We start from the raw sequence: 14,277 nt of genomic DNA, 5'->3' as shown, positions 1-14,277 counted from the left end.
TTTAATGCTCACAGGAGCAGAATGAGGTAAAAAGTATCATTGTCCCAGTTTTCATTGTGGGAACCTGGGGGGGGGACATAGAGATGTTAACTTCCTAAGGTCACATGGCTAGAAAATGTAAGACTTGAAGCCACAAAAATCTAAATCCAAAACCCATGTTCTTAACTGTGATGGTTAATCGTATGTATCAACTTGACTGTACCACAGAGTACCCAGCTTAAAAATTATTTCTGTGTGTGTCTCTGAAGATGTTTCTGGATGAGATTATCATCTGGATTGATGAACCCAGTAAAACAGATTGCCCTCTCCAATACAGGTGAGCATCATTCAATCCATTGAGGCCTTGAATAGAACAAAAGGTGGAGGAAGGAGGAATTTGTCCCTTTTTTCCTGACTCAGTGCTTGATTGGGGGAAATTTTGTCTCATTTTTTACTACCTTCAGACTGGGGTTTATACCATCTGCTCCTCTGATCCTTAGGCCTTCAGACTCAGGCTGAATTATATCCCCAGCTTTCCTGGGTCTCCAGTTTGCAGATGGCAGATCATGGGATTTCTCAGCTTCCATAATTGTGTGCTCTGGAGAAACCTCGTCATTGACCATTATACTATACTGATGAGAGGAAAAGATGGAGAGATGCACAGAGAAAATCAGAGACAGTTATGCACACACCATATCAAGAAATAATCATCAAAACTGTTAAAATATTATTGGAGCCTATGCTGTCATACTATGAGGATTAAGGATGAAAAATAATAATTCTCCAATTCCATTCAACACATAGGCACTGGGCTGATCACTGATACTACAGAAATAAAAACAGAACCTGTCTTCAATGTGTTCATATCTAGTGAGGAGCAGGGACAAGTAAAAGACCAGATGGTCTGGTGTGTATTTAGATAGAAGTGAGTGTGTTAGTGCTGGTGCTATGGAAATTCAGAGAGCAGGTGCATTTTCAGGGTTAACGGTTGGAGTGTTGCAAATAATATGTGCTCTCTGCATAGACCCCAGAAACCCCATGGCTGAGAAGTTGATTGGGTACTCAGACCAAAAGGTGGAGAAAGTCCCCAGAGATGTATGCAAAGATTGGTGGACCATGTTGAAATATTGGAGATCCTGTAGTCTAATATAACACATTCTGCAATCTTTAGACTTAACAAGTATTCTGAGCATTTAATAGGAGTCAGTCTCTGTGCTTGGCACTTGGAATGTAAAAATGAGCAAGTTGATGTTTTCCTGCCTTCACTGAGATCACATTCTAAAATTCTACGCTTGTGAATGGTGAAGTGGAGACCCACATGGGACCCAACTGAGGTGAAATTGAGGTAGAGTTTCCTTCCAAAGATTGCACAGTGAGGCAATGATAAAGCACAAACTCAGAGCCAAGGCTTGAGTCTGCTGCCACCTTACAAGAAATGCTCATTGAAAAAATGATTGAGTAGTGAACGAGGATGTATGGTAAAAGCTCTTTGGTAGCCAAGAGACAAAAGTCACCTAGTTAGGTAGTTAGATGGAAGTCATGACTTGAGTCTAGCTCAACTATGCAGATATCTTCATGACATCCGCCAGCAGCCAGAGTAGCCTAGAAGGCCTAAGTCCAAAACCTTCTTCATCTTTGACATCAGCTCTCTCTCACTGCAGCTTCTCAGTAGTCCCCTGTATTCCCATGTATTCTGCATTTTATTTCCATTTGTTTGTTGTTTCTGCAAATGCTCAGCAGAGCCAAAAAATACCAAAATCAAAAATATACCTTCCTAGAGCAGCCTCAGAAAGCCCCAGGAGAGATGGCAGCAGTCATAAGAAGAGAAAATAACCCAGTAGAGTATAAATAAAGCCTGCACAGCAACAGAGAGGCTGAATTGCATCATCTTTTTTCTGCTTACCACTGGAAACCACAGGAGAATCTGGCACAGGCAGGGTAACCTTTAGACGACCCAGCTGCCAGTTGCACAGGCCAGCTCTCCAGCATGGAAGAGAGCACCCAGAGCCTGTGTCTGGTGCCCAAGAGGGTTGTTTGGAGACAACAAATTCAACAAATTGGCCAATAGGCAGAAGCCATAAGCCCCTTCCTTTTGTTGAACTGTCTCATTTTCTTCCAAAGTGGTCAGTCTTAGAAAGACCCAAGACAAAAAACATCTCAGAAATGTCCCAATGTGAAGTAATAAATGGATATTTTGGTGAAATCTGCTTAGCACTCTTTAGAGCAGGACTGGCTCCTCAGTGAGATATTCTGAGAGTCCTCCTGAGCTCACAGTTATTTGGACTCTGACAGCACATTTTGATGACAGCAGAACCCATCCTGTTGGTCTCTGGCCCTTTGTAACTGGTGGTTTATTTCCTGTTTCATTCAGCTTTCTCTTCTATTTCTCACTCATGGCTGGGTCCTTTAGTGTTTTCTATCTTGCCAGGCACTACAATCTAGTTAAACCTAGTAGACTCAAGCAGTTGACACTTCCTAATCTACCCAATTCCACCAACAGATAAATAATATCACTGTTCATCAGACAGGACTTGAATTTCATCAGACAGGACCTGACCATTTTTGACTATGAAAAAATCTCCCAAATGCCTGAGGGAATTTGAATTTTTGGAAAAAATTACTTATTTATATAAATCCTATAGTAATTAATTCTTAAAATCTCCATTCATAGCAGCTTCAGTAGCAAGTCGCTGAAGGGAAATTTTAATTCAACTCCTACATGCTTCTGTTCCATTCAACTCAATTTAATCTGAGCTAAGAAATATTCATAGACAATTAATAAAAAAAATTTTTTTAAAGGAATAAAGAAACATTTGTTGAGCACCTACTATTTGTCAGATACTATGCACGGTCTTAAAGATATAGAAATAAAGGAGACACAGCTCTGTCTTTGAGGAGCTTACCATCTAGTCTTTGCTAGATGTCACAGAAACATGTCACGGAAAACATAAATCCAATTTCATGGTAAATATATCATAATCATGATATAGACTGCAATGGGAGCTTAGAAAAAAGAGGTTAATTACAGCCAGCACAGAGTGGGGAAGCTTTCTCTAAAGTGCAATATGAGCTGTGATGAACGGGACTTGGTAGCTACACATAGGGAGAAGCACATCTAGGTAGAGGATGCAAAAATGCCAAAGCTAGCATGCGGGATGTACACTCTTCTAAGGAGCAAAATGGCATGCTTGGTCCAGAACGAGTGTGTGTGTGTGTGTGTGTGTTTGCAAGTGTGTGTGAGTGCATATGTGTGGTGAGTGGTGATGAGAAAGATTTAAGGCTGATAAGAGAGGATTCACGTTCACTTTTGGCTTTCTTAGTCATTAGCAAAGCACTTTATGGGGATTCCTGTATGCTCAGAGATTGTGGTCTTTGGAAAGCCTTTCCTGACCACATGTTGGTGGCTTAGGTGCCTCCTCTGAAGAACTACAGTCTCCAAGATTTGGTATTGCGATTTTCTGTTGCTCCTGGTCTCCTCCTCCAAAATGCGAGCCACTTGAGGGCAATGACTACTTTATTCACAGAACTCCCATGCCAGCAAAGTTCCTGCCACATAGTAGGTACTTGGAAGAAATTTGCTGAATTAATGAGTTATATTTGCCCTTTGTGCCTCTGTCATAATTTCTCACATAAGTGAGAATTCTGAATCTTGAGAGAGAAAATAATTGATTTCAGTCACAAGGCCAGCCATAGCAAAATTTGTTTCTAGATGTCCTCGTTCCACGGGAGTGGAGGGGCAGGGGAAAGCATTTTGTAACCCTCTCTGTCAATTCTAGATCTAGAGAGCCCACAATAGCTTTTGGAGTGACTGATCAAAATGTCCCCAACAGGGAGGCCTTTCCTGACCACCTCCTCTCCCCTCATTCTCTAGCTCAAGCCGTATTTTCTCTATGTGACTTATATTACATACTTCATTTTTTTGTTTATCGCCTTTCTTGTTTGAAAAAAGAGTAGATGAGAGATTTTTTTGTCTGTTTTATTTACTGTTTTATGCCCAGTACAGAGGACATGCCTGGCCTCTGGTGGAGGCTCTATAGATGTGTGTTGAATGACTTAGAGATTAAACACTGGAACGCAAGGGGCAGAGGTGCTACAAATGGGAACACGGATATCAAAAGGCAGACAGTTGGCTGGGCGCAGTGGCTCATGCCTGTAATTCCAGCACTTTGGGAGGTCAAGGCAGGTGGATTACTTGAGGTCAGGGGTTCGAGACCAGCCTGGCCAACATGGTGAAATCCTGTCTTTATTAAAAACACACAAAAAAATATCCAGGCATGGTGGCACAACCCTATAGTCCTAGCTACTCAGGAGGCTGAAGCAGGAGAATCACTTGAAGCCCAGAGGTGGAGGTTGGAGTGAGCCGAGATCATGCCACTGCACTCCAGCCTGGGCAACAGAGCAAGACTCTGTCAAAAAAAAAAAAAAAAAAAAAAGCAAGAAAGCAAGAAAGAAAAAAAGAAAGGAAGGAAGGAAGGAAGGAAGAAAGAAATAGAAGAAAGAAAGAAAGAAAGAAAGAAAGAAAGAAAGAAAGAAAGAAGAAAGAAAAAGAAGGAAAGAAAAGTGAGGCAGTCAACAATTCCTTACTGAGTGTCCACAGTGGTATAGAGCCTTCTGGTAGATACTCGGACAAACAGCAATGGTTGATTGTGGTCCCTCCCAAGGGACCCAGTAATATGATCAGCTGGCAAAGGCTATGCACAGAAACATCAAACATCAAACAACAGGAGGTAGGCAGCTGCGGGTGGTTGGGGCAGGAGAGAGTATCAAGGACAAGTGAGAGGCAATGTGCAGCTCATGCATGTTCCAAGACTCCAGTGGCACATCCTGCTGGAGGCTCATGCATATGTTGACTGCGCTTTTATTTGTGCCATTCCCTTCACCCTTGTGCTCTTCCTCAATGTTTGCCTGATTAGACTGTGCTCAGGCCATCATTTTTCATGGGAAACATTTCCTTCTAGCTCATTTCTTCTCTATGCCTCCATAGTACTGTGAACCCATACTTACCGTAACACTTGTTATGTTGGATTGTAGCCTTTAATGGAAGGCAGAATTGTTGTATGATTAAAAACCCAGGGTGGAGCAAGACTACCTGGGTTTGAATCCCAATCCACTTCCAGCTAGCTATGTTTACCTTGGGCAAATTATTAAACTCTCCATTATATCTTTCAAATGGAATTTTTAATTAGCACCTACTTCATAGGGTTGTCCAGAGAAGCATATTAATTAATTTAAATGTTTCAGATACTTTAGACTGTGCCTGACATATAGTAATATTCAGTAAAATGTTAGCTTCTAGAGAGTGCAGTCTACAATTCCAAAGCATCTTGTCTAGGTCAAGTGCTGTGCTGACACATATTTATGTATGTCATCTCATGGTTCTTCTCAGCAACCTTGCAAGGAAAGTAGTATTTAATCAATGTTTCCCTTGAAGAAATTGAAGCTTAATAGGATTTTTAAGTGGTGAGCATTCAAGCTTCTTTCACTTATATTTAAGTGAAATAGGGTTAATAATGTCTATTTTAGAGTTGTGAGAATTAAGTGAGAACATGTATAATTTAGTAGAAGAAATAAAAGCTGAGATGAGTATTTTAAATGACCTATAACTTGGTATTACTTGGATAGGTTGCTTCAAATTCAAGTGTACATAAGGCCCTATAGGTGTAAGGATGAGTATAAATATCCCCTGCCCTCGAAGAGCCCATGGCCTAGTGGACTGTCACAGTGGCTTGAAGGCAATGAGTAGGTCTCATTCATCTCAGAACTCTCTCAACCCAACTACACAATGCCTGGTACAGAGTAAGTGCTCAATGGCGGGCTCTTGCACTGCTTCCTGACTGATTCCAAATGGCCCTTTCTCCACTTCTCCTCAGGTTCAGGAGACACAGGGAATAAAGGGAATGGGACAGACATATCTAATGGATGGCCTCATATACACTCTGGATCAATGGTGATTATAATAAATGTTAAAATAGAAATCCTAGTAGAGTAATATAGAAGCATGGTGAAGAAGAAAGTAAATCTACTTGGTTAGATTAGAGAAGTCTTCCTGAAAAAGTAAGATCTGAACTGAGTCTTGAAGGATGGTTATAAATTCATCAGAAAGACATTTGAAAATGTAGTAGAAGCAGGTTGAATAAAGTTTTAGGAGTGCCTGACTGTTGGGAAATCTTCAGCTGTGGTTGGATAAGGTGCTTGGAGAGAACATAGTGCTGAGAAAGAAGACATTTGAAAATATAGTAGAAGCAGGTTGAACAAAGTTTTATGGAGTGCCTGACTATTGGGAAATCTTCAACTGCGTTTGGACGAGGTGCTTGGAGAAAACACAGAGCTGAGAAAGAATGTATCTATAGTGGGAGATTGGGAGAATGGCTCCCATCACTTGGGGCAGTTTCCTCCAGTGTCAGGTCGACCAGATGATCCTAAAAGCACTTTCAAGTAAAGTATTATGATTAAAAAATATGATTAAAGAATATTATATATTGACAACATTTTAAATTATTGAAATGTGTTGAGGCTATCATTCACATCAGCATTCGCTGGATACTTTGTATCTTTGCAATCTTTCTAAGACATTTCTAGTTGTGCTACTCATTAGCAACTTCAACTTACTCAAATGGGTGCTATGAATACTCTAAAACTAATATTGTTTCTCTTTTTTCCTGGCTAGAGAGCTTAAAGCCAAATTCATGGCCACTTGTAACAGGGGCACAGGATTACATGTTAAAGTTTGTTGACTGATTCCACCACTGTCTTTACGTTACTTTCTTTCTATTATTATTCTTTTGCCCACCTTTGCTCATTTATCTCATCTTTTTACCTGTATTATTTGTATCCCTTGAAGACACTTCAAATCCTGTTGGAATAGGAATGAGATAGGGTATAAACAAATTATCAACACTATACTTTTTATTGTAGCCCAAGGCTTTCTGCAGAGTAACAACATGTACAGCCTGCAGAAGGAGCCTATGCCTCTCCAGCAGCTCTGTCATCACTCCCAGACTGGAGCTGCAGGTGTGGCAGACATTCTGTAGGTCTGGATGCAATTTGTCACTGCACACATGCTGGAGATGATAAGTTAGAAAGAGAGGGAAGAGTCCGAGACTAGAACTGAACCAAACAAATGCTCTGATGGGGGCCTGGCCCAGGCCGAAGGCTGACTCTGGGACTGAGACAGGCCTGGAGGAGGCAAGAGCAATGCCTTGCATCACTGTCTCCAGGAGGCTGCCCAGTCTAGAGTAGGCACCCCTTCTCTTGGCTCCCAGACCCTTCCATATTTATCCTTCTTTGTAGCACCTCTTATTACTTTACTCTACATGGAAGTATGTTACTACATCTATTTACCAGTATAATTACTTCTCTCTTTTATGTATATGAGTCACTAGGAAACATGTAAAATGCAGAATCCCTTGTTCTATTCCAAAAAATTCTGATTTTATGTCTAAGGTGAGGAATCAGCATTTTCAACCAACAGCCCAAGTCATCTGAGGGCAGTCATTCACAGATCCTGGGAAATTCTGTCTGTATTGGACTACTGATAAAGGAACCTTTACCCTATCTCTAAATCTGTAGCACCCATCAGAGGATCTGGCTCAGAGTATCATGCCCTAGCTTGGTGAAGAAATGTAGTTGTCAGAAATGAGCTTTTGGAAGGTACTGCTGCTTTAAGAAAACGTGAGGGCTGGGAGAAGTGGCTCATGCCTGTAATCCCAGCACTTTGGGAGGCTGAGACAGATGGATCACCTGAGGTCAGGAGTTTGAGACCAGCCTGGCCAACATTGTGAAACCCCGTCTCTACTGAAAATACAAAAAATTAGCCAGGCATAGTGGCAGGTGCCTGTAATCCCAGCTACTCAGGAGGCTGAGACAGGAGAATTGCTTGAACCTGGGAGGCAGAGGTTGCAGTGAGCTGAGATCACACCATTGCACTCCAACCTGGGCAACAAAAGCGAAACTCTGAAAAAAAAAGAAAGAAAGAAGGAAGGAAGGAAGGAAGGAAGGAAGGAAGGAAGGAAGGAAGGAAGGAGGGAGGGAGGGAGGGAGGGAGGGAGGCAGGGAGGGAAAGAAAGAAAAAGAAAGAAAGAAAGAAAGAAAGAAAGAAAGAAAGAAAGAAAGAAAGAAAGAAAGAAAGAAAGAGAGAGAGAGAAAGATAGAAAGAAAGAAAGAATAAAAAAGAAAGAAAGAAGAAAGAAAGAAAGAAAGAAAGAAAGAGAGAGAGAAAGATAGAAAGAAAGAAAGAATAAAAAAGAAAGAAAGAAGAAAAGAAAGAAAGAAAGAAAGAAAGAAAGAAAGAAAGAAAGAAAGAAAGAAAGAAAGAAGGAAAAGAAAGAGAAAGAAAAAGAAAGAGAAAAGAAAACTGGTAAGGACAGAAAGCAAGGAAGTAGGGCTTCCTTGGGGTCACTGAGATGGCAGAGGCAGAACCAATGCATACAGTTCTGCACATTGTACTGTGTGCTGAGTGGGGCCAGTGAAAGGGCAGGAATGGGCTTAAATCCCACCCACATGCACTCTGTTTGCCAAATTGAGGCCTTGGTGTGGACCTATGTTAGCGAAGAAGGGAGAGATTTTCCTCATTGTCTTCTCAGAGAAAGTCCTTTTTCTAATTGGTCCTGGAGATGGTGAGGTAGGGCTGTTTTTCTAATTTGCACAAAGGTGGAGTATGGGCTACTAGTGGCCATGAATAGAGGGCCTCACCCTCCATAATGTGACTCCACATCATGGTTCAAAAATGTTCAGGAAATCTACAAGTATAGCATGCTGGAAACACAAGATCACCTGTGGAAGCCTGCAAAGGTGGAGTTTTGAGTTCTGATTGGCATATGCTAGGTTCAAGACTAACAGAAGAGCAGATATATGGGGGTGAGGGGGGATCATGAAATTAACTAAGTCAATAACTCACAGAAGTTCTGCGGAAGGCAGTAAACCCACACCGACCATAAAGCAGGTAGGTTTCAGCCAGTTTATCTCAACCTCTGGGAGAATCCATGAGACTTCTGGGTTACTATAGAGCAAACTTGTCCAATCCACAGTCCACGGGCCACATGCTGCCCATAACAGCTTTGAATGTAGCTCAACACAAATTGATAAACTTTCTTAGAACATTGTGAGATTATTTTGCGAATTATTTTTTAGCTCATCAGCTATCATTAGTGTTAGTATATTTTATGTGTGGGCCAAGACAATTCTTCTTCCAGTGTGGCCCAGGGAAACCAAAAGATTGGACATCCCTGCTGTAGACGCAGTTTTTCCCTCCTCTCAGTATCTTTAAGACCTTGATTGTCTAAACAAAAGTTTAGAATGTTAAGAGCTCACACAAGGAAACTGAGGCCCGGAGGGATTAGTATTCTTTTTGACTCTGGACCCAGATTGCCTTGAGTTCGAATTCTGACTCTGCCTTTTATTAGCTCTGTAACTTTGGACAAAAACGGTTAATCTTACTGTACCTCAGATCCTCATCTGTAAAATAAGAAAAATAAAAGCATCTACCCAATAGGGTTGTGGTAAGAATTCTGTGTATAAGCCTGTCACATAGTAAGCAATATGGAGATATTAGCTCTTATTAGTATTATTATTTTGCCTTCTATGATCTCACTTAATTCTCACCACCACCTTGGGAGCTGAGCAAGGAAGTCTGGGCTCCTCATTTTATAGTTCTGCAGCTTATAGAACCTGCAGCTTAATGATACAGAAATTGTGGATGAGAGATGGGATCAGGGAATTTGGCTCCCCTGAAACTAAGGGACAGTTTTGAAATTGGTGTACACTTAGACCTTTGATAGGTACAGATGACATTGAAAATGTCACAAAATTAATCTCTCCTCATTATAAACCATTGCACTAAGACACAGCAGTAGCAAGAAATGAACACATTCTTATTATAGTCCAAGAAAATCCCTTTTCTCAAGAATGTTGCCTATATAAAGAATGGCCATTAAATGTCAATGAGGGACCCTGGATGGTGTTTATGAGCCCTAACTGAGGCCCTGGTTCAGGAACTGGGGCCTTAAGAGAGAGAGAGAGAGGAGTAGAGGGTGGAGGGCAGCAAAGAAACACAGAGGAAACCTGAGCTGAGCCTGACCCAGAAAACTGCTCATGCAATTTTTCTTTCCACGGGTGGAAAAAATCAATTACAGTGTAAAAATTCCAATACATATTTTAATTTCTCCTATGTGCCAGGCATTGTGCTAGTAATCTATATTAGGGGCTCCTAAGCCAGGCTGCCTGTGTTCATGTATGGACTCAGTCATTTTCTAGCTGTGTGGCTCCAAGAAAATTTCTTAACTTCTCTGAGTCTTCACTTTCTCATTTGTCAAGTGAGACTATAATAATAAAAGTACTTTATAGGGCTGCTGCATTTATTACATTTATATATGTAAAGTGCTTAGAATGAAAGTGACCACAGTAACTAATGAATAAATATTATTATTGCTGCTATTTTCATTACTACCTTTTTAAATTACTGTTTTTATCTTCACCCTGTAGAGCTTTGGCATCACCTAGATCAGAATTCAAACTACTACTTAATATCTCACTAATTTCAGTTTCTTATGTGCTGTGCCAAGTATATTGTCTGTTTGCATCCAGATCTGTTCCCCACCTTTCCTCTATTCTGCTCTTATCACAGGGGACTGGCCTCTGCAAACTATATTTTTAAGAATTCCTTGCCAACTGGCTTTCAGCTGGACTCAGCCAACAAGAGGAAGATGCTGGAAATTGGAGGCAGGAAGAAGTGGCTCCCTCCCCCCAGGACTCCAGCTTTCATCTGATGCCTTCTACCTCTGTGATCCAACCTCCTTCCAAGCAGCCTCCATCTTGGGTTCCAGTTCCAGCTGGATGGTACCTGATCCTGGGCTCTGGGAGCACCATCTCCTCCTCCCTTACTCAGCCCAGCCATAGAGCTGCTTCCTGCTGTTGCTAATCTTTGGGGAATCTCTGGGGTGCCTCAGTTGACCCCACTTGGTTTTTCAGTACTGCCAACACTTTTATGACCAGTTCAATGGATTGAATTCCACCTATTGATGGTCCTTCCCAGACCCTGACCGATACAAGTTTAATATGGAGATGAACAGAACAGGTAAGAAAAACGAGGACTGATCCTAAAGAAAGTAGCAAGGAAACAACGTGGGCTCTCCAGAAGCCAAAATAGGAGCCAAAGCATCATAGCTGAAATCCAAAAGATGATGTCCAAACCAGAGATGGGTGATATGACACCCACACAAGACATGCATATGGAATCCTATGTCATTCCTTTATAAAGGGAAGTTGGTACTCAAATCTCAAGGCAGGACTGAACCTCCAGGTGGAGATCAGGGGTTTAGCTTAAAAGAAGAAGAGGAAAGAAGGCAAGGTCTGAGCAAGAGATTACACAAAGTTGGGTGTTAACCACATTTTGGCTAATAATTACACTGGGGGTGGAGCCAAGATGGCCGAATAGGAACAGCTCCGGTCTACAGCTCCCAGCCCGAGCGACACAGAAGATGGGTGATTTCTGCATTTCTGTTTGAGGTACCAGTTTCATCTCACTAGGGAGTGCCAAACAGTGGGTGCAGGACAGTCAGTGAAGCACACTGTGCGAGAGCCTAAGCAAGGCGAGGTATTGCCTCACTCGGGAAGTGCAAGGGGTCAGGGAGTTCCCTTTCCTAGTCAAAGAAACGGGTAACAGACGGCACCTGGAAAATCGGGTCAGTCCCACCCTAATACTGCACTTTTCCAATGGGCTTGGAAAACGGCACACCAGGAGCTTGTGTCCCGCACCTGCCTCAGAGGGTCCTATGCCCACGGAATCTTGCTGATTGCTAGCACAGCAGTCTGAGATCAAACTGCAAGGCGGCAGCGAGGCTGGGGGAGGGGCGCCCGCCATTGCCCAGGCTTGCTTAGGTAAACAAAGCAGCCAGGAAGCTCGAACTGGGTGGAGCCCACCACAGCTCAAGGAGGCCTGCCTGCCTCTGTAGGCTCCACCTCTGGGGGCAGGGTACAGACAAACAAAAATTCAGCAGGAACCTCTGCAGACTTAAATGTCCCTGTCTGACTGACAGATTTGAAGAGAGTAGTGGTTCTCCCAGCACGCAGCTGGAGATCTGAGAATGGACAGACTGCCTCCTAAAGTGGGTCCCTCACCCCCCAGCAGCCTAACTGGGAGGCATCCCCCAGTAGGGACAGACTGACACCTCACTCGGCCAGGTACTCCTCTGAGACAAAACTTCCAGAGGAACTATCAGACAGCTGAATTTGTGGTCTCACGAAAATCTGCTGTTCTGCAGCCACCGGTGCTGACACCCAGCCAAACAGGGTCTGGAGTGGACCTCTAGCAAACTCCAACAGACCTGCAGCTGAGGATCCTGTCTGGTAGAAGGAAAACTAACAAACAGAAAGGACATCCACACCAAAAACCCATCCATATATCACCATCATCAAAGACCAAAAGTAGATAAAACCACAAAGATGGGGAAAAAACAGAGCACAAAAACTGGAAACTCTAAAAAGCAGAGCACCTCTCCTCCTCCAAACGAATGCAGTTCCTCACCAGCAATGGAACAAAGCTGGATGGAGGATGACTTTGACGAGTTGAGAGAAGAAGGCTTCAGACAATCAAACTACTCTGAGCTACGGGAGGAAATTCAAAACAATAGCAAAGAAGTTAAAAACTTTGAAAAAAATTAGAAGAATGGATAACTAGAATAACCAATCGAGAGAAGGGCTTAAAGGAGCTGATGGAGCTGAAAGCCAAGTTTCGAGAACTACGCGAAGATTGCAGAAGCCTCAGTAGCAGATGCGATCAACTGGAAGAAAGGGTATCGCTGATGGAAGATGAAATGAATGAAATGAAGCAAGAAGGGAAGTTTAGAGAAAAAAGAATAAAAAGAAATGAACAAAGCCTCCAAGAAATTTGGGACTATGTGAAAAGACCAAACCTACGTCTGATTGATGTACCTGAAAATGACGGGGAGAACGGAACCAAGTTGGAAAACACTCTGCAAGATATTATCCAGGAGAACTTCCCCAATCTAGCAAGGCAGGCCAACATTCAGATTCAGGAAATACAGAGAATGCCACAAAGATACTCCTCGATAAGAGCAACTCCAAGACACATAATTGTCAGATTCACCAAAGTTGAAATGAAGGAAAAAATGTTAAGGGCAGCCAGAGAGAAAGGTCGGGTTACCCACAAAGGGAAGCCCATCAGACTAACAGCTGATCTCTCGGCAGAAACTCAACAAGCCAGAAGAAGGTGGGGGCCAATATTCAACATTCTTAAAGAAAAGAATTTTCAACCCAGAATTTCATATCCAGCCAAACTAAGCTTCATAAGTGAAGGAAAAATAAAATACTTTACAGACAAGCAAACGCTGAGTGATTTTGTCACCACCAGGCCTGCCCTAAAGGAGCTCCTGAAGGAAGCACTATACATGGAAAGGAACAACCAGTACCAGCCCCTGCAAAAACATGCCAAATTGTAAAGACCATCGAGGCTAGGAAGAAACTGCATCAACTAACGAGCAAAATAACCAACTAACATCATAATGACAGGATCAGATTCACACATAACAATATTCACGTTAAATGTAAATGGGCTAAATGCTCCAATTAAAAGACACAGACTGGCAAACTGGATAAGGAGTCAGGACCCATCAGTGTGCTGTATTCAGGAAACCCATCTCACGTGCAGAGACACACATAGACTCAAAATAAAGGGATGGAGGAAGATCTATCAAGCAAATGGAAAACAAAAAAAGGCAGGGGTTGCAATCCTAGTCTCTGACAAAATAGACTTTAAACCAACAAAGCTCAAAAGAGACAAAGAAGGCCATTACATAATGGTAAAGGGATCAATTCAACAAGAAGAGCTAACTATCCTAAATATATATACACCCAACACAGGAGCACCCAGATTCATAAAGCAAGTCCTGAGTGACCTACAAAGGGACTTAAACTCCCACACAATAATAATGGGAGATTTTAACACCCCACTGTCAACATTAGACAGATCAACGAGGCAGAAAGTTAACAAGGATATCCAGGAATTGAACTCAGCTCTGCAAAAAGTGGACCTAATAGACATCTACAGAACTCTCCACCCCAAATCAACAGAATATACATTTTTTTCAGCAACACACCACACCTATTCCAAAATTGACCACATAGTTGGAAGTAAAGCTCTCCTCAGCAAATGTAAAAGAACAGACATTACAACAAACTGTCTCTCAGACCACAGTGCAATCAAACTAGAACTCAGGATTAAGAAACTCACTCAAAACCGCTCAACTACATGGAAACTGAACAACCTGCTCCTGAATGACTATT

The 14,277-nt window shown here is 42.2% G+C and overlaps 1 protein-coding gene across 1 annotated transcript in view; it reads right to left on the bottom strand.

Moving 5' to 3' along the window:
- Positions 1 to 591: 591 nt before the first annotated feature.
- Positions 592 to 14,277, bottom strand: part of OMA1 (OMA1 zinc metallopeptidase) — a 264,889-nt gene continuing 251,203 nt past the window's right edge. The window contains exon 10 of the mRNA XM_063613884.1: positions 592 to 611. Within this exon, the coding sequence (XP_063469954.1) occupies positions 607 to 611 (5 nt within the window). The 3' untranslated portion in view covers positions 592 to 606. The remainder of the gene's footprint in view (positions 612 to 14,277) is intronic.

This window comes from Symphalangus syndactylus, chromosome 19 (genome assembly GCF_028878055.3).
Source record: "Symphalangus syndactylus isolate Jambi chromosome 19, NHGRI_mSymSyn1-v2.1_pri, whole genome shotgun sequence".
Lineage (NCBI taxonomy): Eukaryota > Metazoa > Chordata > Mammalia > Primates > Hylobatidae > Symphalangus > Symphalangus syndactylus.
The sequence above is the reverse complement of the archived record's forward strand: the minus strand, read 5'-3'. Positions and strand labels throughout refer to the sequence as shown.